General features: G+C 42.4%; 2 protein-coding genes across 7 annotated transcripts in view; one reads left to right on the top strand and one right to left on the bottom strand.

The window, feature by feature from the left end:
• TTC37 (tetratricopeptide repeat domain 37) overlaps positions 1 to 13715 on the bottom strand; it is an 88212-nt gene extending 74497 nt beyond the window's left edge. Inside the window, exons 1-8 of one of the 5 annotated variants that reach the window (XM_039543318.1) lie at positions 13638 to 13715; positions 11274 to 11371; positions 9306 to 9449; positions 7241 to 7332; positions 5632 to 5707; positions 3991 to 4131; positions 865 to 963; positions 649 to 757 (exon numbers count right to left, since the gene is read on the bottom strand). In XM_039543318.1, coding sequence (XP_039399252.1) covers positions 649 to 757; positions 865 to 963; positions 3991 to 4131; positions 5632 to 5707; positions 7241 to 7332; positions 9306 to 9449; positions 11274 to 11371; positions 13638 to 13659 — 781 coding nt within the window. In that variant the 5' untranslated portion in view covers positions 13660 to 13715. Of the gene's footprint in view, positions 1 to 648; positions 758 to 864; positions 964 to 3990; positions 4132 to 5631; positions 5708 to 7240; positions 7333 to 9305; positions 9450 to 11273; positions 11372 to 11685; positions 11829 to 13494; positions 13599 to 13637 lie in introns of those variants that run through there. The other 4 variants (XM_039543322.1, XM_039543319.1, XM_039543320.1 and 1 more) reach the window with 4 other exon arrangements.
• Positions 13716 to 13869: 154 nt separating this feature from the next.
• ARSK (arylsulfatase family member K) overlaps positions 13870 to 24003 on the top strand; it is a 50997-nt gene continuing 40863 nt past the window's right edge. Inside the window, exons 1-3 of one of the 2 annotated variants that reach the window (XM_039543331.1) lie at positions 13870 to 14269; positions 18861 to 18990; positions 22278 to 22437. In XM_039543331.1, coding sequence (XP_039399265.1) covers positions 14096 to 14269; positions 18861 to 18990; positions 22278 to 22437 — 464 coding nt within the window. In that variant the 5' untranslated portion in view covers positions 13870 to 14095. The remainder of the gene's footprint in view (positions 14270 to 18860; positions 18991 to 22277; positions 22438 to 24003) is intronic. The other variant, XM_039543329.1, reaches the window with a different exon arrangement.

A 24003-nucleotide genomic window follows, 5' to 3' on the forward strand; every position in this document is an offset into this window, starting at 1 on the left:
TCACTTCACTGAAATACCCTAAAAAGCCATTTACTCCCCACCCACCAGGAAGTCTTGTGGAGAAAAATTCATGAATGTTCCTGCCAAGAGGAAAGGGGTATACTGGTTCACCAATTCTCTCACTTTAGCCATCTCTAGAGCTTTGTTTAACTGTCACCATCCTTTCCATCAAAGACAAGTAAACAGGATTCTCTTCAAACCTCATGTAGCTAATCTTCATTTATCTAGAAAGGCTCCTTTTGAGCATCATGAAGCACTCTTCCCATGGGACTGAGTACACTGCCAACAAAGGAATCAAGAATCCAGAACTGGTCTTGAACAAAGAATACTTATTTTTTTTAAGAAGTCCTTTGATGGTACAGCAGTACTAAGTTTCACAGCTCTGAGACACTATAGTTTAGGACAGAACTGTCTTCCTCTCCAGGGTGGTAGAAACATAGAACCTAATACAGACAATATATTTGTGCTGAAAAGTGGTGCAAGCTGCCTCAAACTAGAACTTCCCTCAACAAAGTGAAGTAACAGATCTTGAGAGACTGGTTCCCTTTTTTATGAGGAGGACTGGGGGAGTGAAGGGCAAGCCAAAAGTCACAGTGAAAAGATACACGATTTGGAACAACAAAAATGAACCAAAACCATCCCACTCACCTGACTGAATAAAGTGCAAGCAGAGCACTTCTAAAGGATAACTCGTGGTAGGATACAAAACCATCATATCATCACAGGCCTTCTTCAGCCTAGCAGTCTCATGAGGAAACTTGTAAGAAGGAAAAAAAAAAAGTCAAAGCAATTTATTTAGCTATTCGTGCAGTATTATTAGATGTTATGTGTTATTGAAGAGACTATACATTAAACTGTTCTTACTTTTGACAAACACTGAATGAAGTTTTTATAAAGCTTTTCGTGGTCTTCACTGGGAACCGTGTCTGCAGAGTTCACTGCATGTTCAAATGCAGTCAAAAGCTGAAATAAGAAATTGATAAGTACAACAGTGTGAATTAGCAAGAAAAGCAACAAACGGTGAACTTATGAAATTTAGTCACGGTGCTAAACAGGGTGCTTCTTCATACTCAAGTATTATTCATATCGTGTTCAAATCCTGACAGTAAATCTGCTACTAGTTGAAGGAGGTAAAAAATGCAGTAGCATAAGATATGTACAAAAAGAGCACATGTGAAGCACTATCCATTATGACAGCTATGAGCTTAAATAACTTATTAAATATTGGTATGCAAGTTTTCATTTTGATGCTCCTATCTTGTGTGCCTTTAAGATAGAACCTTAACACTGCCAAAATGAATCTGAGCTTTTAAAAGTAATGCTTCACAGAAGATTTTTTTTAAAAAACAGCAGTTATGTAAGACACTACATTATTTTGCACAGGGGCTTTTCAAAAGCGTATTATTTCATCACCAGAAAATTCTCCAAATTTCATTTCTATTACCAATATTCTGGGGGACACAGTGTGTAATATTTTCAAAAGGGTCTCTGGCCCAGTCCACAGTGTTATTTAGGCTCCCAACTTCCACTGATTTCAGTGGAAGTTGGAAGGCTAAATACCTTTGTGGAGCAGAGCATAAGTGACTTAGGAACCTAAGGGCAAAATTTCAAAAGCTTAAATCCCACTGAAAGTCAGTGGGTCTTGGGCTCTTTATGTCACTTAAGCACTTTTTAAAATTTTACCGAAAATCTAGTTGTCTATATCCACTAAGGTGGGTAATGGCTATTTTGCTTCAGTCTTCACTAAAAAGATTAATTGTGACCAGATGCTTAGCACAATTAATATTAAACAACAAGGGGGAAGGAACACAAGCCAGAATAGAGAAAGAATGGATTAAAGAATATTTAGTTAAGTTAGATGGATTCAAGTTGGCATGGTCTGATGAAATTCACCCAAAGGTACTCAAGGAACTAGCTGAAGGAATCTTGGAACCATTAGCGATAATCTTTGAGAATTCATGGAGGACGAGTGAGATCCCACAGGACCGGAGAAGGGCAAACATAGTACCTATCTTTAAAAAGGAGAACAAAAAGGACCAGGGAATTATAGACCAGTTAGCCTAACTTTGATACCTCAAAAGATACTGGAACAAATTATTAAACAATCAATGTATAAGCACTTACAGGTCAATAGGATGATAAGCAATAGGAACATGGATTTGTCAAGAACAAATCATGCCAAACCAACCTAATTTCCTTCTTTGACTGAGTTACTGACCTAGTGGGTGGGCGGAAGTAGTAGTCATGACATATCTTGATTTTATCTGACACAATCCCTGTGACATTCTCATAGGCAAACTAGGGAAATATGGTGTAGTTAAAATAATTATAACTGTTTGAAAAACCATACTCAAAGGGTAGTTATCAATGGTATAGCTAATGAGGTTCCACAGGGGTCAGTCCTGGATCCAGAACCATTATTCATTTTCATTAATGACTTAGATCAGAGGTTCTCAAACTGTGGTCTGTTGACCACCAGTGGTCCGCGAGCTCCATTCAAGTGGTCCGCAGATAGTTCCCTCTAAGGTGGCCTGGGCAGCCGCACACAAGAGAATGAAGGGACAACCACCTAATTATTGGAGCCGCTAATTAGGTGCTTGGACCCTGGAGAAGATGGACATGTAAGGTGAGATAGTGGCCTTGGGGGGAATAAGGGGTAGGTGGGAGGGGGCAGTGGGGCGAGAAGAGGGGATGGGGGGAATTTGGGACGTGCCGAGCTGCAGCAGCCAGAGAAAGAGGCGATTTTCCCCAGCTCTAGAGCTGAGGCTGCCAGGGAGAGATGGCCCTCCTTCCCAGCCTCAGCTCTGTAGCTGCTGTGGCAGGGGAGAGAGGGCACATCCATCGGATTAGAAAGGTAAGACTACTGATATTAAAATATGAAGTGTGCTTTTATTTGTAGAACAAAAAAGGTTAATTATTAAGGGTTTTTTTTTTAATATAGCGCTTTTATCCAAAGCCCTGTAGAATAGTTAGCTAATGGTACAAACAACATTTGGAAAGCTCATCTAGTGGTCTGCCGAGACCCTCAGCAATTTTCAAGTGGTCCGCAAAAAAAAAAGAGAACCATTGACTTAAATGATGGAGTGGATAGTATGCTTAAAAAATTTGCATATGCCATCAAGATGGGAGGGGTTGCAATCACTTTGGAGGACAGGATTAGAATTCAAAATTAGCTTGATAAATTGGAGAATTATTCTGAAATCAACAAGATGAAATTCAGACAACAGCAAAGTACACTTCAGAAGAAAAAAATCAAATGCACAAACACAAAATGGTGAATAACTGGCTAGCTAGTAATATTGCTGAAAAGAATTTGGGCATTATAGTGGATCACAAATTGAATATGAGTCAACAATGTGATGCAGTTGCAAAAAAGGCTAATATTCTGGGATGATTTAACAGGAGTGTCGTAAGAAAGACACAGGAGGTAACTGTGCCACTCTACTTTGCACTGGTGAAGCATCAGTGGAAGTACTATGTCCAGTTTTGGGAGCTATACTTTAAGAAAGGCATGGACAAATTGGAGGGAGTCCAAAGGAGAGCAATAAAAATGATAAAAGGTTTAGAAAACCTGGCCTATGAGGAAAGGTTAAAAAAACAGGCATGTTTAGTCTTGAGAAAAGATGACTGAGGAGGGACCCAACAACTGTCTTCAAATATGTTAAAGGCTGTTATAAAGAGGACAGCGATCAATTGTTCTGAATGTCCACTGAAGGTAGGACAAGTAGTAATCAGATTAATTTGTAGCAAGGGAGTCTGAGGTTAGATATTAGGGAAAACTTTCTAATGATAAGGATAGTTAAGCACTGGAATTGGGAGATTGTGGAACAACATCATTGGAGATTTTTAAGAACAGGTTAGACAAATACCGGGTACCTGTCAGGGATGCTCTAGATATACTTGGTCTTGCCCCAGCATGATGTGTGGGTGGACTAGCTGGCCTCTCAAGCCCTACATTTCTATGATTTGAGTAGGAGAGAGAAACATTACCAACTGCTGTGTCTCATTATCCTGATTCTGTGTACTGTCTGGCAGTAATTGGATCAGCCTCTTCCATAGCTGGTGGAGCTCAGCATTATCTGCACCTTCCTCCTGTTTTATCTTTATCAGTTTATGCCATGTGCAAGCCACCTGTCAACAGGAAAGAGAAATGAATCATTCTGTAACTCATTTAAAAATCTGACACCCAGTGTGATCGCTCCAATTTATTTTAACCCCTTGCCAATAAGATTTACAATTTCCCAACTCAAGTGGTCAGAAAATAGCATTAACACTTAGCAAGACTGCCAGGAGGATAGGGCTAATGAGTGAGTGTTGGACAAATTACTTCACTGTGCTGTTTAGTACAGTCAACAGAACTAGTGGTATTTAAGCAGTTTAGTACTACGGATGTAGCTGATGGTCTGTAATTGCTCATTTAACCTTGTATAACAGAATACGGCTGTAAAGAAATCCTTCAAGTGTTCTTTGAAAAACTCAATAATAATAGAGGAATCTGCATTATAACAGGTCTGATAGACGCAAGCTACCCTACATGCACTATGTAAGGTAAATAATTTGATTACGTATATGACAAAGTATGGCCAAAACCATACTTCTGATGACTAATTTAAAAAAGAAAATAGCACCCCAAGCACTATTATCTTTTCCAGCAGTGAAGTGACTCAGCATTATATTCGATTAGAGAATGGAATACCTATTAAAATTTGAGACTGTTAAAAAAAATGAAACAAAGGAAGTATCAAATAACCACAGTGTGGCTCGCTCTCTCTCTCTCTCTCTCTCTCTCTCTCTCTCTCTCTCGTGGCTGGACCACATAGAGGAAGCTGAATTTATGAGTTTGATGCTGGCTTTGAGATACCAGAGCTGGATTTTCTGGCTCACACAGTAGAGGCTCATGCTTTTAGAATCTGAGATCCAAGGTTCAATCCTTCCTACTACTGAACAAACTAGGGTTTATATTTTACATCTAGGTTTTCAAAGGTTTGAAAGGTTTGTCTGCCTTGCTTCCATTGAAAACAAAATTTCCCTTAGCATATTCAGAGATAACAAATAAATAATTATCCTTGGCAAATAATTTTTGCAATGAAATTAATATTAAAGTTCTCAAAACTTCAAGGAATCGGAATACTCCTCAAAAACTGGAGTAGATGAAAAAGTACTGTAGAAAAAATAATATGTGATCATTTAATTACAAACTGTATTATGATGCATACACACAAGAGGGCAGAATTAAGGTTGCACTGGCATTCTTTGAGCTGGCATTTCCTAACTTCTGAGTCCCTGAGTTTAAAAAAAAAAATGTGGAAAAATATTCAAATGCTTGACAGCAACCAGAAACTAACATTTTAATGCAATTTGTTTATATGACACAATGTATCAATATGGTGAATTTCAGAACATTGTATTGAAGAAAATGATTGCAACTTCATTTTAATAAAAGGTAAACTAACCATTTCTAGGATTGCTTTTTATGTTAAGACACGTCAATTCAATAGATTGCCTCTAAATTTAGTGGTAAGTGCTGGTGAGAGAACACAGGTGTATAATTAAGAGAGATGAGTTCTTACTACAAAAAAAAATATGAATAATTTGCATAGGAAAAGGAGAGACAGTAAATCAGTAACTGACCTCTAGGTATTTTTTTTCTTGGTGATACAGTTCCACAAGTTTCCTACATACTTCACACCACTTCTGCTTGTCAGTTCTAGAAGATGAGGGGGGGAAAAACCACAAAAAAGCCATGTCTGTTTTCTAACAAATATGGAGAAATGTATTCTTCAAGAGACACTCCCAACTTGAAATCTAGTCTTTTTTCTTTTTTAAATGAGAGCATTAGAAGTTGCTGCAGATACTATATGTGCCTCCAAGTCCTAATGCACTGATTGTGAATTTTTTTTAGAATGTTTATCTCTAACAGTTGCTGTGTGAAAAATCTACACAGACTGTATATACTCAGTTTATTCTAAATGCTGTCAAATGCACCAAGTAAAACTGGAACAAAAGTATTTTCCACTTATCTTTCAATTATAGTTATCTTAGATGTTACTTGTAACAGAAGTAATTAAAAATGTTTAAAAAGATGTGTGATTTATAAGTTGACAGTGTCCATCAGACAAAACCAAAATCAAAATCACAAAAACAAAGCAATAAGAACACTCCAATCAGTTGTGGAAACTGGTGACATACAACCAGAGCTAGCTTTGTTTAGAACTGTAACGGGAAATGAAATTCCCTGTGACCATAAAAACTGTGAGTACATGTACTAGTGATATTAATGCTAACCATCAACATCAACTGAGAGTTACGAGATTTATAAAGTTCAACCATCTATGCAACACAGTAAGCCAATGGATACAGTCATGACACCATGATACCTAATGTCAATAGTTTAGATAATATTTATTACAAAATATTTCTTCTTATAAAAAGACAATAGGAAAGTGATAATTTATCTCTACCCCAACTTCACATTATAGAACACCAGTAGGGGTGACAAAGCCTTACCTCTGTCCCAGACACCTGCCCCTTCTGCGGCGTGAGGGAGACCCTGGCGCATGTTTACCTAGAGTGCGCCAGGTTGCAGCCCCTATACCGGCTCCTCACCGACATTCTGTTACGTTTCTGGCTGCACTTTTCCCCTCACATCCTTATCCATGCACTCCCTATCCGTGGCCCCACAAAGTCGCGGGACCTCCTGGTCAACCTCCTCCTCGCCCTGGCTAAAAAGGCCATCCACGCGACCAGGGAGAGGAGGTTGGCCGACGGAGACTCCTGCGACTGTGGGGCTTGTTTCCGGTCCCTCGTCCGCTCACGTCTCCGGGCGGAGTTCCTCTGGGCGGCGTCCGCTGGCTCCCTTGACGCCTTCGAGGAGCAGTGGGCGCTGTCCGGGGTTCTCTGCTCGGTGTCCCCATCAGGCTCCCTCCTTATGACCCTTTGACCTCACTCCTGTCCCTGTTCTTTTATTAGTTGTCCCCCGCACTTAGTGGGTTTCCGTGGCCCTGTGGATCCTCCCCTTAGGCTGGGGGAGGGATCCGTTAGCATGGGGCGGGCTTCCGCCCGCCCCCTCTCCCGGATAACCCAATAGTACCTCTAATACAACATGAGTATTAGAATTAGTTACTATATGCAGAATATCACATGTATCAGTGATGACATTAAAACTGGACTTTTTCCAGAGCAACTGAAATTTAAATATAACATGTTGCAGTGTCATAATTTAATCTAAAATATTCTTTACCTTTCATAGAGTTCCAAGAGCGTTTGGTAAACATTGAACAAGTTTTCTTTGACATCTGCTTGGTTAGATTTCTCATACAAATTTGCTAATCCCTAAACAAAAGTAAAATGTATGTTAGATTTCACATCTGCTATTTCCAAGGTCATTTTAAGGCATGCAGCCCAGCCTTAAAATGCCTTCAGTGGGGCTCTGCACAGGTACCGGGATCTGTCTGCTCAAATCTCAATGCAGGATCAGAATATAATGTTATGCTGAGAAGTACTGGTGACTGCTTAGATCAGAAACTTCTTTGAGAGTGGGTGTGAATGCATTCTTCAATTAACAAAACTGTCAGGGAATGTTACTCACAAGGCCCCCCATCTAAGACAAAAAGGGTTTGTAACCCTGCCCAAGTGTTTTCAGACTGTCAGGGCACAGATGCTCAGTAGTGTGTTTTGTGACAGGTGGGGAATGCAGAACACATAGAGCAGAGAAAGTGAGCCTGAAAAAGCAGCTGAAAGCAGTGCCTGCCCCGGAAGAAACCTGCAGAGAGGTTTTTGGATGGGGTGCAGGCTGAGAAGAGTACACTTGGTGCTGTGAGCAAAAGAACTGCTTTCTGCTATATGATTCCTTCCATGTTCAGAGATATTTTCTTTATAAATAAACAAACCTGCACCAGAGAAATACCTGACTATCACCAATTTTTCCTCCTAACTGGAACATCCCTTGGACCCCGAACTTTGACTATCTGCTTGGTTCAAAAAGGGGCAACAAAAACATGGGAGTATTTCTTCACACAATGCACAGTCTACCTGTGGAACTCGCTGATGGGGATGCTGTGAAGGCCAAAAATATAACTGGGTTCACAAAAGTTCCTGGTGGATAGCTCCATCAATAGCTATTAGCCAAGATAGTCAGGGATACAACCCCATCCTCCGGGTGCCCCCAAACCACTGACTGCCAGAAGCTGAGTCTGGACAACATGCGATGGATCACTCAATAATTGCTGTGTTCTGTTCATAACCTCTGAAGCATTTGGTACTAGCCACTGTCGAAAGACAGGTTACTGGGCTAGACAGACTATTGTCCGACCCAGTATGGCCATTCCTATGTTCTTAAATATCATTTACATTATAATAAAAGGTCACTGTATTTTCTTAAAATTATTTCTGAGATTAGTGAAGTGGAACACAGACTACCTGAACACTGTTAAGTATAATCTTCTTTAACATCAGCCAATGGACAACAATAAAGCATCTTAAATTGTGCAAGACTACAGAAAAGAATTTTGTCTCAGTAAGTTACTATTTTGTACCATCTCATAAAAGACAGAGCCTGACTTGCTGATGAGGATTCAATGAAGGTAATTTCAATATGTCCAATTGTTGCATTTAAAAAAATTAAAATTACTGATATTAAAAAACCTCTTTATTAAGTTACAATGCACTAAATATTCCCTTTTACCAGACAGATGAATCGACGACCTAGCCTTCAGCCATATGCTTCACGGTGTGCCCAAAGGGCACAGGCATCTAATATAACAGCACATGTTGTAGATTATCACTTAGACACCCTAAGCTGCACAACCATCTTAAAGAGCATCTATTATTGTTGCCTAGGACCATGGAAAACAACAACATAGTCCAATTTGCACAACTCTGTATCAGAGGCTGGGAAAAAATTTACTGTGCAAAATGCTCTCTCTCATAGGAGAGAAACACCACATTAAATTTACTGAGTCATGAGCAAGGGAACTAAGAAAGCACCTAAGGGAGATAAGCATACTTTTTCTGTTTATTTTTGTTTTCCAAGGGAATGAAACATTTATCCATTAGAAGACTATAACAATTTAAATATAATGAATCCAAAAGTAGTCCTCTTTTACACACATACAACTCCCGTTGGTTTTAACATTGTACATACCAGCACTCAGAGCCACAGCTGGTATAATTTGTTATATGACAAATTATACAACTTGAGGATCTGTCCTAAGAGTCAAATGTTGATTGGATCTCATTCCTATACTTCCAAACATAGTAGTTCATTTAATAGGAAGGGTAAAGTGGAACTAGAGTCGAATACATACCTGCCATGCCAGTAGCTGGCCTGGTTCAAGTTCAGCAGCCTTTTTGTATGCACTTTGGGCCTGATCCGGCTGCTCTAACTCTGTAGCTGCCAGGCCAATAAACACCCAGGCATTGTAGTTATTTTTCTCTTGTTTCAGCACTGCCTAAAAATATAAGAGTTCAAATGAAGCTAGTGTACTAAGTGTGTCTTACAGACTCAACTACCAAGTTTGATTAATCAGTCTTCTTACTTTCTAGAAAAAAAATTCCTGAACATACTAGTCTGGTACACAGTGAATTTTATTTATTAGGTATCTATTTAACAAGATGTTACTTTCTGCACTGTGATAATATAAGTTAGAGCATTAATAAAAGGTTAATTTCTAACTGGTAGCTTTCTCTAACAAGAAAAAACTGCATATGAACGGTCCTAGTGACACAGGTATCAGTAACTGTGGTCATTGAAGGATTCCTCTAAAGTCTATGGTTAAAGATACACTTTTGTCACAGTCATCTGAGAATTAATACAGTAACTCCTCGCTTAATGTTGTAGCTATGTTCCTGAAAAATGTGACTTTAAGTGAAACGATGTTAAGCAAATCCAATTTCCCCATAAGAATTAATGTAAAGGGGGGGGGGTTAGGTAAATCTTTTTCACCAGACAAAAGACATTATATACATATACAGTGTAAGTTTTAAACAATTTTAAACAATTTAATACTGTACTCAGCAATGATGATTGTGAAACTTGTTTGAGGTGGTGGAGTCAGAGGGCGGAAGAGCGTGAATTGTCTGGCTGCTCCTCTTGCTGAACATTCACAACTCAAAAAAAACACATCTAGAGATTGTTGTTTTGCTTTCCTTTTTTTTTCTTGGTAAATTTCTTTATGCCAGTTTGGTGCCGTTTGACTCACGGCTGTGACTAGGTAAGTGAATATCCTCTGGCCCCAGAGCACTGGTGAGGGTGTGGGCCAACAATATCTGCACTCCTAGGCCTGCAGAGTTCTCCCCGTGCAAGCTCTGTGGGTTTGGGCTCGACATGGGAACCAGGCAGAGCAGGCAAGTGGCAGCACAAAGGAAGGGACACTGTGCTGGGGAGACCAGTCGTCTCCTAAGGAAACCAATCTGCCAGGTTGCATGGTATGCTCGGGACACACAATGCAGAGGCACTGGGTCTCTAGATCTCTGCAGAGCTGGAGATAGTCATGGGCTTCTGGGGCCACAGGCACTGACTTTTAAAACTGCTGGGGGGTGCTCAACCCCCGGCTCTGCCCCAGGCCCCGCCCCCACTCCACCCCTTCCTCCAAGGCCCCACCCTGCCTCGGTTCCACCTCCACCCCACTTCTTCCCGCCCAGTTCCACTCCCTCCCACAAGTGTGCCATGTTCTTCCTCCTCCCTCCCAGCCTTCCTGCACGCTGTGAAACAGCTGATTGCGGCAGGTGGGGGGGGGTGTTATGGGGGGTGCTGACCCATAGGGCCTGCAGATAGGCGGGAGGCACTGGGGATGGGTGTTATAACCCGAACATTGTGCAACTTTAAACGAGCATGTTCATAACAACGAGACAACGTTAACTGGAACGACTTTAAGTAAGGAGTTACTGTACCCTCTGCTTTGCATTTAAGCACATGCAACAGAAAACTGATCTCCTTTTCTGGACAAGCTAACATGGGCAACTAATGAAATCAACACCACACAAAACCACAGTACCATATAGCAATAAGATCCAGTGTGTGAATTGAAAGGGTGGCATTTGTCTGACTCTCTGAACTTCATCTTCATTGAAGAAAGGAAGAAGGACCCATCCACAAAGATTTTAGTAACTACCCCACTGCAAATCATTCACTATGTACACTGCCAAGATGTGTACATGACTTAGTATGTACATTACTGCAGAAAGTATAGAGTACAATTCCAGTGGACAGAAAATAGTAGGGCTTTTGTCATTTACACACAATTAATTTTTATACAAGTAGAAGAATTAATTACCTTGCAATGTTTTAAGGCTTCTTTGTATTCTTTATTTCTTATTGCATCTCGGGCACTTTTCAATGCTGCCTTCACCTCCTTATTTGACATTATTACTGCTAAAGTCAAAACCACAGAAAATTAGTTTTCAAAAAAAGATATATCAAATACTGTTCAAAGCATTCAAATTATACTGCATTATCATACACAGAGAAAACATTTTAGGAAATATTAACAGTATGTTCGCTGCTGTACAAGTATGACAAAATCCCTGCCCCAAATAGCTATCAATCCAGTATTGACAAAAAAGCAGTGCACATACAAATAAACATATATGTGACAGTACACCTCTAAACCCCAATCCCAAGCACATGAATCATTTTTAGTATGTGAATAGTCCCACTGAAGTTATTGGGACCAATCATGTACTCACATTTATACACATCCCTAAATGCTATGCTGGATCTGAGCCATCACCTTGAAATACTAAAAGCTACTTCTCACCCGAGTAGAATTTTTCTTGACAGTTAGAGCACATTAAATAGGGAGTTTCGGTAATATGGGGGTTTACGTGTTTCTCTATCATTCACATTTTAAAGATTTTCCCAATATTTTTTGGCCATACTATTGTATCAACATCATCGAATAACTTCAAATTCCACTTCCTAAGTAGCCTCTAATGAGGGATGTGTGCAGGAATAAAGGAAATATTCAAGTTTGTTTTAGTAAAAAAAATAGGAAACAAACAGTAAAGTTAAAGTTATACATAGTATCATTTAAAGCACATACAAGTATATTGTACACATACATCAGTCTGATGAACATATTATTTACACTCACTCTAACACATGCTTTAGAAAGTGTACATGGTTTGGATGCAATTATCATCATTGCCAGGATGGGGAGTGTGGCAGGAAGGGGATACCACTGTGCAAAAGGATCTAGGTCTGTATGAGTAGAAAAACACTATACTGGGGAGCAAGGATCCACTATGAAAAATTGAACAGAAGTCATATATTTATTATTTATGTGTATTACAGTAGCACCTGTAACTGTAGCACAGTCACAGACCAGTGAGAGAGGAAAGACAATGACTCTATAGTCTGGTGGTTAGGTTACTCCCTGGGATAGGGGTGAATGAAGTTCAAGTCCCTGCTGCTGAGCAGAAATTTTAAAACAGATCTCCCACATCCCAGGTCAGTATCCTGATCACCAGGCTACTGGTTATAATATGGTGTGGGTTGGGGAGGTCTCCATTTTTTCATGAAAAAGGGCTGACCTGGCTTAGGTGTCTAACTTCAGGAGTGGATCCCAGTTCAGATCTGTGATGCTAAAGTAGAGATAGGCCCTCTATCTCTGGCCTTGAGCCAGGCACCTAACTCACTCTGAGAGATGAGGGTTAGCCCCCAGGCTTCTCCTTGGCATTTCCTACTGCCAGGTTGGACAGCTCCCTGCTCAGCATACTGTTTTTTGTAAATCCCTTTCTTTGGAGCCTCAACTCACTCCATGCATTGTATAGGGAGTCTGGGCACCTAACTCAGGGCTAAGGATCCCACTGGGCAGCAGAGTGCCTAAATATCAGGTGTTGCAACACTGAGTATAAGCGTATGTATGTCTACACTGCAGGGGGGGAGGGAACACTCCTATGGCAGCAAGTCTCAGAACCCGATGTACAGATTCAGGCTCGCAGGGCCCATGCTACGGCGGTAAAATTAGCAGTGCGTATATATCCCTGCTTGGGCTGTGGAAGCCGGTAAGCAGGGTGGGTCTGCGAGCTGAAGCAGGAACTTCTGCACTGCTATTTTCAGCACTCTGGCGTCAGCCCAGCCCGGCTGTAGCTCTGAGCTCTAGCCATGCTGCTGTAGGGAGTTTGGGCAGTGTTCACACTACTCCCGTCCCTTTGTGGATCTAGCTCTAGCGCCGCCGCTGTTCTTCGGGCTATTTCGCCTTCCCTGCTCATAGCTGGGACCTTTCTTTTCCTCTGCCACGGCAGCCAGCGGAACTGCCCTGTTACTCCACAGGGCATCACCTGCAGCTGCCGCCCCCGGGGGCCCCAGGCCTCCCACTCGGCAACGCGCACCAGCCCCCTCGCCCCCTCCCCAGGCACAGGGTCCCCGACCGCCCCGGCTTAGCTGGGGAGCTCTGGGCCCACGCAAGCCTCGCAGAGCCGCCTAGCCGCCCACGGGAGGGCAGCAAAGGCACCACCCCTGCGCCCGCTCCCCCCTACCACTGAGCGCTTCACCTGCCTCCGCCTCCTGCCTCAATTACCAGCCACCAACTCCCCGCACCCCGACCGCCCCGGCTCGGCCGCGCAGGCGCGCTGACTCGGTTACTGCCCTTCCCGCGTGAGGGCCATTGACGCGACCCAGCACTCCACCATCTTACCGTCCTCCAGCTCCTGTGGCATGATGGGAGTCGTAGTTCATCCCCCTCCCTCGCCGCCTGACCTGCGAGGCATGATGGGAGTCGTAGTTCATCCCCCTCCCTCCCTCGCCGCCTGACCTCCGAGGCATGATGGGAGTCGTAGTTCATTCCCCCTACCACCCTCCCTCGCCGCCTGACCTCCGAGGCATGATGGGAGGTGTAGTTCTTCGTGGCCCGCTTCCGCGAGGCCTGATGGGCGCTGTAGTTTGGTCTGCTGCGGGGAGAGGGCGGGAGTGTCACGGGGTCTTGCTCTCCGGCCTCGGGCGTGTCGCCGGGCAGTGTCAAAGCGCGGGGGTGGGCTGCTTCTAGGCCCAGCCCTCCCTCAATGGCTGTAGCCTGGCTGCTGGGGAGCGCTGCTCGCCCTGCCGGTGTGTGAGGGGCCGTGTGCCCGGGGACCTGGCTCTGGGCGCGGGGAGAGGATGAGGGGGCGGTGCGGAGAAGGGCCCCGGACGGTGGTGCTGGCGGCTCTGGTGCTGCTGCTGGTTTCCACCCGCTGGGAGGGTGCGAAGGCGCGTCCTGTGGCCTGGGGACACCTCGGCGCTGGCAGCAGCCAGAGGGCGCGCAACGTGGTGATGGTGATGTGCGATGCCTTTGTAAGTATCCCACCAGAGTCTCCTGCTTCTCCAGGCCTCTGCTCACAGGGAAGGAGCCTGAGCGTGTATAACGCATGTAGCACCAAACACTAACCCGGTGTTGTCAGCTTCTGTAGGGTCTGATGAGTTTGGGATGCCCTCTGCACTTCAGAGACACTTGTGTGATGTGACCCAAGGCAGTGTGTGTCTCGGAGTCAAATCATATTTGTCTCATGCTGAAATGGCATTTCACAGACTCTGAAAATTATTTTGGGAGCTGTTAATGGGCCACAGTCAGGGCTTGAGAAACCACCTTGTCCAAGCAAGGACTACAATCTCAGTAAAGAGGGTATATTATACCCCTGAGAGCCAGGGCTGGCTCCAGGCACCAGCATTCCAAGCTGGTGCTTGGGGCGGCATTCTGCAAGGGGCGGCAGTCCTGTTGTTTTGCCCCCAAGCAGCGCACCAAATTGCTGCCGCGGGTGGCGGGGGCAGTCCGTGTGCCCTTAGAGCGGCATACGCGTTTCCACGGTGGCGGCAATTCGGCAGCAGCAGCTTCTATGTTTAGCTGTCCGGGGCGGAACTGCACCTGCCACCCTAAGGGCATATGGACTACCCCCGCCGCCCATGGCAGCAATTCGGTGCGCTGCTTGGGGCAGTGAAAACTGTAGAGCCGGCCCTGCTGAGAGCTGTCCACTGCATCATCACTTCTGCTTGGGACCATAAAGACAGGATTGCTATTAACTAAGTGGTCCCCAACCTTTTCATCTGGCAGGTGCCAGATGAAGGACTGTGGCGGCAGTGGAGCATCCGCCAAAATGACGCCGAATTTCTGTGGCATTTCAGTGGCGACACCTCTCGATGACGTCACTTGTCGGTGGCAAGCGGCGTCATCGAGAGGCATCACCGCCGAAATGCCGCAGAAATTCCGGGGCGACACCTCTTGATGATGCCGCTTGTCCGCGTTGGGGACCCCTGAATTAACTGAAAGACACTGTATTTTTGAGCTTAGAGAGTCAGATTTTTTCTCAAGATAACACTTTTAAAAAGAAACCTATTATTTTTACCAGTTACTTACAAATACTCAAATTACATGTAACTATTTCTGTTGTGAGTTATGGTAAACCTGGTCATGATGTAACAGTAGCAGTGAACACTGCAAAACAGAAATGTAAAAACAATTTATTCGACCTATGTTGAAAAGAGAACACTCCTACAAATAAGAAACTGTAGGGAGCAATCAGAGATTCTTGGGCTGTATAGCCTTTAGAAATTGTAAGAAATTGAAGTATCATCCACCATGAGGAAATTTATAGAATTATTCCAACCAATTTAAACATAAGTTCAGCTGAACTGGAGGGAATCATGGTATTGGGCCCAAGCTTGTTTCAATCACTGTGCTTTCATTAGGTTTAACTAACGTGGTGGTAAAAATACCAGAAGCTTATCTATACTTATATGTACACCAGTTCAGCTAAAGTGGTGATAAAGCTGGTGAAATTTTTTTGTAAATGTCCGCTGTGTCCATAATAGCCATAGACATAGGCACTGACTCCATGGGTGCTCTGGGGCTGGAACACCAACGGAAAAAAAATAGTGGGTGCTCAGCACCAACAAGCAGCCCTGCTGATCAACTCCTCTACCTCACTCCCAGCGGCTCCCTCCACCATGATCAGCGGCATGTGGGAGGTGCTGGGCTGGGGGAGGGATGGGGGCAGGAAGAGTCAGGGGAGGGGAGGCTGGAGAGAGACAGAGCAGTTGGGGTGGGGGCTTGGGGAAAGGGGTGGAGTGGGAGTGGGTCCTGGTGCGGAGCAGGGGTCAAGCACTCTCCGAGAACTGAGGAAGTTGGTGCCTATTGCCTCAGAAACTACAGTGATGAATACAGTGATGAAAGTAACTTCAGGGACTTACCAGTACACAGGGCGGCCACGGTCCTGAGCAAGGTGGGTGGGGTGGCTCAACTGGAAGGGGCGGGGCCTTGGGCAGAAGGGGCGAGGCTGGGGCCAGACTGAGTATCAACATATCTTACATTCTAACGGTTATGTCACTGTAACTCTTGCTTCTCTATGTCTTACACGCTTTTTCTTGGGCCATCACTGACTCAGATGCTAGAGAATGATCTGTATCCATTTTACACAGCTTATTCTTTTAAAGATGAAATGTCAGTGAGTCTAGGGCCCTGGTCTTGCAAACGCTTGTGACTAACTGTTCAAATGAAGCCAGGATCAAATCCTATCTAAAAACTAAATCTTAGTGCATTGTGTGAAGTTATGTGTACTGTTTGTTTGTATCTATTGTAGGAAGCCAGACAGAGTCTGAAGGAGATTTTAGGTAGAAATTCCGCAGTGAAGCAGAGCGAGAGCTTTAAGGATGATGAATGGGTCCCTTTTCCTAAAAAAGTTCCTTGTGCAATGTTAGAAAAAAGAACTTTGCCTTGATTCTTTACCATCATCACATGACACACATCCATAGATGTAAATTACTATGGTTATGCTTGAATAGGAAAAAAGAGTGGAAGTTCAATTTACCATGTTATTTCTCTGTTTATGAGATGTATTTCACTGAGCAATTATTTTCACATAGTAGTTGAGAATTCAGGAAAACTATCCATTAAGAGCCATTGTGCACTGACTTACTATTTTTTGGTATGCTACACCATTGCCCAGAAGCCCAAATAAGGATCAGGGCCTTATTGTGATAAGTGCTGTACAAACATTAATACATGAGTAACCTCACTTCCATGAGTACAATGGGACTACTCTCATGCTTGAAGTTACATGTGTGTAAGTATTTGCAGGGCAGGGCCATATAGTGGAAGACAATCCTTTCACCGAAGAGCTTACAATATAATTTAGGACAAGGTGCATCAAAACACCCTGAAAGTAGAGAATATAATCACAACAATTAAAGGAACAGGTGGATACCTACACTAGCTATGTGCACAGTTAGCGGGATTTAAGTCATTTGAAGTTTTCTTTTGGGAAAGGAGGGAGGTTTGGTTTTAAGATATAAATAAACAAATATTATTGGTAAAAGTTGTTAAAGAAATTGATAAAATGAAGGTCCATTTAAACATTTCAGGATACTGTTGTAGGCACCATTGCAAGTTGCAATCAAAGTGAGAGAGCTGCAAGTGGGGCTGCTACTCCCCTTCCCATGCAGTGGATGAGCAGATGTGGGGAATGGGTTAGGGTTATTGCCACCCATGCATGCTGGCATACTGAAACACCTTCCAAAGCACTGGCCTTACTGGTATAGACAAGGAAAGGCCTGTCTCTTGTTTCTTTATCATGATTTGTTTCAGAATCTCTGATTAACATGTCATTGATAGGTCATAAGAAGAGAGCCAACCTCTGCAATAATCAAACCACAGACTATCAAGAACCGTAACAATCAAGACCAAGACCTTAACTGAATATGTCAGTGGGAAGTATATAATTTTAGCATACAAAGCTTTAGACTATTATGCACTTCTCACTCTGTTACTTAGTGGATTAGCCATTCCATGTGGGATCAAATAGAGCTTCCTCATGGTCTTCACCTTCCTTCTTGGGTATAGTGAGCAAAATCGCTGTGGCCAAACTCAATAAATTTTACTAATCGAGGAGCAATGAAGATGCAAGACTGAGCATCATCTTGATGACTGGAGGAAAGACACTTTTTTTTTTCCTAAGCGAAATTTGAGAGTTTTGACCAGAATTTGAAATGCTTTTTTCCTAACAACAAAACTTATTTTTAACCCCAGTTTAGTTTTAGCCAACTGTGCTTCATCTGTGTGCTTGTCGCAGTCAGGCACCAGGCAAGTGAGGGATGGTGCTTTCTACGTTTGATTTGAAAGAGTTGTAGAGCTGGGTATTGTCTGCATGCTCAAGTACTGCGGTTCAGGGTATCTCACATTCTCCCCTAGGAGCTTAGTGTATATTTTGAAGTAAGATGGGAATAGGATTGAACCATGCAGTTCTTCTAAAGGTTCTGCCCATCATGACACTCTGAGATATGTCTGGGAAGAAGGATTGAAGACAGCTCCATTGACTCCAACCACCTACACTAGGTGTGGTGAGCAAGTCAGTAGCACCTCGTGGCCAGTGTCAAATGATGCTGACAGATAGAACAGCAGAGATGTTTGCCCACTCTTCATGGCTCAAAGAGATCATTTACCAGTGTGACCAGCGGTGTTTCTATGCCATTTTATAATCTGAAACATGTTTTGAGATGAAGGGTGCTAGGTTATTGGTAGAGATGGCTCAGGTGTTGTTGCAGATGACTTCTTAGTCATCTTGCCAAACATGAAGATTAGACACCAGGGTGGTAATTGGTGAGTTTCAGAGTTTTCCAGGATAATTCATTTTTGAAAGGTGCCAGATTTAATGACTCTTTATAAGTGCTGAGTATTATTATCCTACATAGTTGCATGTGGTTTTTATTCTTTGCATAGTTTACAAGATCAAAATTAAGTGCAACTCTTGGACAACCAGAACGTAATTCCTAGAATGGTAAATTTGCCATATACTGTAGCTTTGGGTCATTTTCATAATATTTTATTTCTAATTCTTAAAGAAAATGTTACCATTATCAATTTTAATGTTTTAAAGTAACTTCTTTTTGATTGCAGGATGGAAGGTTGACATTTTATCCAGGAAATCAGACCGTGATCCTACCTTTTATAAATCTCATGAAAAGATATGGCACTGTTTTTCTCAATGCCTACACCAATTCTCCAATATGTTGTCCTTCTCGTGCAGGTAAGACCATATTAAAAATCTTATTAAAGGAAATAGTAACTACCAGGGGAGAGCCAGTTTAAATGTTCATTAGTGATGGACAAACCTCAGAAGGCTTGAGCTGAATAAGCCCTCATTTTTAAATGCTTATCTGAAATTATCCAAACCTTCTGAGGTTTTTATCCATTTCTCTTTCTCCCCTTGTCTGCCTCCCATGCTTCTTCCTCCCAACTGCATTCTTCTCTTCCAACTTCTTAGCCCCTCAAGCCATTGCAAACTTTACTCAGGTTTCAGTACATCTGAAAACCTTTAAGGATTCTAATGGACTTGTTTGTCCTCTACAACAGTGGTTCTCAAAGCTGGTCCGCTGCTTGTTCAGGGAAAGCCCCCGGTGGGCCGGGCCGGTTTATTTACTTGCTGCATATGCAGGTTTGCCAGTCCAGGCCAATGGGGGCTGCGGGAAGTGGCGGCCAGCACATCCCTTGGCCTGCACTGTTTCCCGCAGTCCCCATTGGCCTGGAGCGGTGAACCACAGCCAGTGGGAGCCGCAATCGGCCAAACCTGCAGATGCGGCAGGTAAACAAACCGGCCCGGCCTGCCGGGGGCTTTCCCTGAACAAGTGGCAGACCGGCTTTGAGAAAGCTCTGCTCTACAACATTGATCTGTGGCTGCATTCAGGGCTGCTCTGGAGCTTCCCAGCACAGAGATACTGTCTACATTTCCTGCTGCCTGGAACGCATATGAAATGCTAACAACTGATTGAAACTGATGGATGGCCTTTAGCTTTGCCTTGAGACATCAGCTCTTCTAACCAGTTATTTTCAAATATCTTGTATTTTCAGTAGTTATTACCTAAATATGTTATAGTGTTTTTTAAACTTTTTCTGTTGTTTCAACCAGTTATAATCAGAGCCCTTTGTATTGTGAAATTCTGTGACTACAAACTTTGCCATATTATACACCATTTGATAAAAGTTGTGCTTCAGAATCCAAGATTTTATTTTAATATGTTCCATGCTCTGATTGTTGTGGCGGAAACCTTTCACATATGAACTAAGTGAAACGAATGTAGTGCTGTCTGTCTGAGTCCAGGAACTGAAACAGTAGCTCTGAGAGGAACTGATTCATTCATCTCCCTGAAGTATTCACACTGAAACCTACCTCATTGTAGATTATGGCCCTGATTCAGAAAAGCACTTATATGTATATATGATGGGGAACAGAGGCCCCATACTGGCAACAAAGGAAAACTGACCGGCTCTCCACTAGCAATGATGAGAGGGTGAAGGAGAGCCTGTGGACTCAGTTGATGCTGCCCTGCTGCACTTGCACCCAGTGCAGCCAATATCCGGCATGGAAAGGAGAGCTAAAAGGAGAAGAACCAACCAAATTCAGTGCTGACCAGGGAAGCCTGGTTCAAGCTGAGAGCTTAGGGCAACTTGCTACCTGGGTGAACCCTTTAGTGAATGGAACAACTAGGTCCAGGAAAACTAACAAAAAAGTACTAGCTATTCAGAGCAGGAGAGCAAGGATCCTTCTGACAACCCCATGCATGACCCTGCTTCTGAGATCACTGTCTTCCTTTTTGTTTTGGATTCTGACACACCAGAAAAGGTAGTACTTAAGCATGCCATAGCCAGAGAGCTAAGGGGGCTCTGCATTTTAATTTAATTTTAAATGAAGCTTTTATTTATCTTTTATAGAAAGAGGTCTTCTGAAAACATTAAAATGTATTACTGGCACGCAAAACCTTAAATTAGAGTGAACAAATGAAGACTCGGCACACCACTTCTGAAAGGTTCCCCACCCCTGCTTTGTACTTTTATAACATGTTCCATAGCATCCTCCATCCAAAGATCTCAACATACATTAATTAAGATTTGCAGTCCCCCGGGTCATGTAGAAATGTTATTCTCATTGCACAGATAAGAAAACTGAAGTCCAGAGCGGTAAAATGATTTGTTTAAATTCACACAGTAGGTCAATAATAGAGCAGAGAGTAGAATCCAGGTCTCCTGACTCTTAGCTACATGATCTAATATTTATTTACAGTGTCACTTGAAACTGAGAACAGACGTTTGCATGGCACTGTTGTAGCAAGGGTCACAAGATATTTACGTGCCAGATGCACTAAAGATTCAGATCTCCATTCATGCTTTGCCAACCATTCCAGAAGATATGCTTCCTTGCTGATGATGCGTTCTGCTTGATAACAATCCAAAGCAGTGCGGACTGACGTATTTTCATTTTCATCATCTGAGTCAGATGCCGCCAACAGAAGATTGATTTTTCTTTTTTGGTGGTTTGAGTTCTGTAGTTTTCACATTGGAGTGTTGTTCTTTTAAGACTTCTGAAAGCATGCTCCACACCTTGTCCTGCTCAGATTTTGGAAGGCACTTCAGATTCTTAAACTTTGGGTCAAGTGCTGTAGCTGTCTTTTAAAAATCTCACATTGGTACCTTCTTTGCATTTTGTCAAATCTGCAGTGAAAGTGTTCTTAAAACAAACAACATGTGCTGGGTCATCATCCGAGATTGCTATAACATTAAATATATAGCAGAATGTGGGTAAAACAGCAGGAGAAATACAATTCTTCCCCTAGGAGTTCAGTCACAAATTTAATTAATGTATTTTTTTTTAACAAGTGTCATCAGCATGGAAGCATGTCCTCTGGAATGAAGGCCGATAAATGAAGGGCCATAGACGTGTTTTGCATATCTGGCACGTAAATACCTTGCAATGCCAGCTACAAAAGTGCCATGCGAATGCCTGTTTTCACTTTCGGGTGACATAAATAAGAAGCGGGTAGCCTTATCTCCTGTAAATGTAAGTTTGTAAAACAAACTTTTTTGTCTGAGCGATTGGCTGAACAAGAAATAGGACTGAGTGAACTTGTAGGCGTTAAAGTTTTACATTGTTTTGTTTTTGAGTGTAGGTTTTTTTGTACATAATTCTAAATTTGTAAGTTCAACTTTCATGATAGAGATTGCACTACTTGTACAGTATTTGTTTGAGGTGAATTGAAAAATACTATTTCTTTTTCGTTTTTACAGTGCAAATATTTGTAATAAAAAATAAATAGAAAGTGAGTACTGTACACTTTGTTTTCTGTGTTGTAATTGTAATCAATGTATTTGAAAATGTAGAAAACACCCAAAAATATTTAAATAAATGGTAGTCTATTATTGTTTTACAGCACAATTAATCATGTGATTAATCACAATTAATTTTTTTAATCACTTGACAGCCCTAGTTATTATTCTATAAATGTGTTGACAGGCATTTGTTCCTGACTTGCTTTTTTTCAGCTATGTGGAGTGGCCTCTTCACTCATTTAACAGAATCTTGGAATAACTTCAAAGGTTTAAATCCAAATTATACAACATGGATGGACCTGATGCAAAAGCATGGCTACCGAACTCAGAAATATGGGAAACTAGATTATACTTCGGGACATCACTCAGTGAGGTAGGCAAAGGATATATTCCTCTCTGGTATGGCATCCATAAATGTGATTAAATGTGAATAGATCATGGAACAACAGATTGACCATGACTTATGGTTTTCAATTAAAATGTAACGTTGATCTTTTTTAAAGAAATTCTGTTAGAAATGTATGAAGGCTCCAGTCCTGCAAAATGTTAGGCCCAGGAATACAGTTCCTCCCATGAACAGTCACATTGAGACAAGTAAGGGTATGAGGGCACCGAATGACCTTTATGCCTGTCACAGATACAAATAATGATACTTAAGAAATCTCAATTTATGTATCTCTGATTTTGCCCATTTGGATACAGTCTGTTTTTAATATTTTTTTAAAACAGCTTCATAACAAGATTGCAGTGTAGCTAGCCCAAAATAATTTGATTTCATTGTGATTCTCACCAAAATTCATCCATAAATCCTAAACATGTTCTGCTGAATTTTGTGCAATGTATTTATTCATTTTAATTGGCAAACTCAGCTTTATTTCAGTTCTTTTGTGTAGGTCAATTTCATTTTGTTATGGTAAATTAGAATAAAATGCATTGTTTAGTACAGAGCACTAATTACAATTTTCTTAGCTTTACTTGGTAAACCACGGACCAGTACTTCAAGATGATAAAGGCATAATCCATTTCCATTAAATTCTGTCTGAATTTTCTACAAGAAGGATGACTAATTTAACTGAATCACGCAAAAGGCTAAAAAGATTTTAAAGTCCTTTCATTTTATTTTTTCTGATTTAATTACAATTTTCAATTTTTTTATTTAACAAACCAAAGATATTTTAGGTGCCAACGTAAAAAACAAGTACGAAGATTACTATATGTTCCCAGCACATGGATGTTTATACCATATATCCAAATGAATTAATAAATAAAAATGAAAGGGAAAAAGGCAGGGGGAAAGAGATGGAGAGGAGAGGGAATACGGAAGAAGGATATAGATTTATCTCCTGTCTTTCTTTGCATCCTGCAAGGATTTTTAGTTGACCAGTTCTAGGAAATTGTCCCAAATAGACTCAGCTTTTTCTAGGGCTTGCTATCTATTGTATGTGATGGTGTGGACTAGGTCCAGAGGTGCTGTGCTGGAGGCCTCAGGGTCCTGAACACATGTCCCAGGAAGAGAGCAGGAGAGGAGTCCTCCAAGCAACCTAGAGTGGCTGCAGGGGAAGCAGCCAATCAGAGAGGCTGCAGGGAACAGCCAGTCAGGGCCTAGGAGAGCCATATAAAAAGAGCTGCAGAGACAGTCAGTTCCTTGCTGGAGCCAGAGGAGTGCAGGGGATGCTGCTGGCTGGCCAAAGGGAACTGCAGCACCATCGACAGCTCAGTGCTGGCAAGGACCAGGGTGAGAGGAAGAGCTCCTGGCTGGCTGCTGGGCCTGAAGATAAAAGTTCCCTGAGGTAAGGGTGAAGCTTTGGTGAAGGCTCGGGCTATGGGGAAGTGGCCCAGGGAATTGAAAGCAGTTTTATTAAAGGGACATGGTGGCAAATGGGTACTATTCTTAGGGTCCCTGGGAAGGGACCCGGAGTAGTGGGCAGGCCCAGATTTC

Source organism: Mauremys reevesii, linkage group 6 (assembly GCF_016161935.1).
Source record: "Mauremys reevesii isolate NIE-2019 linkage group 6, ASM1616193v1, whole genome shotgun sequence".
NCBI lineage: Eukaryota > Metazoa > Chordata > Testudines > Geoemydidae > Mauremys > Mauremys reevesii.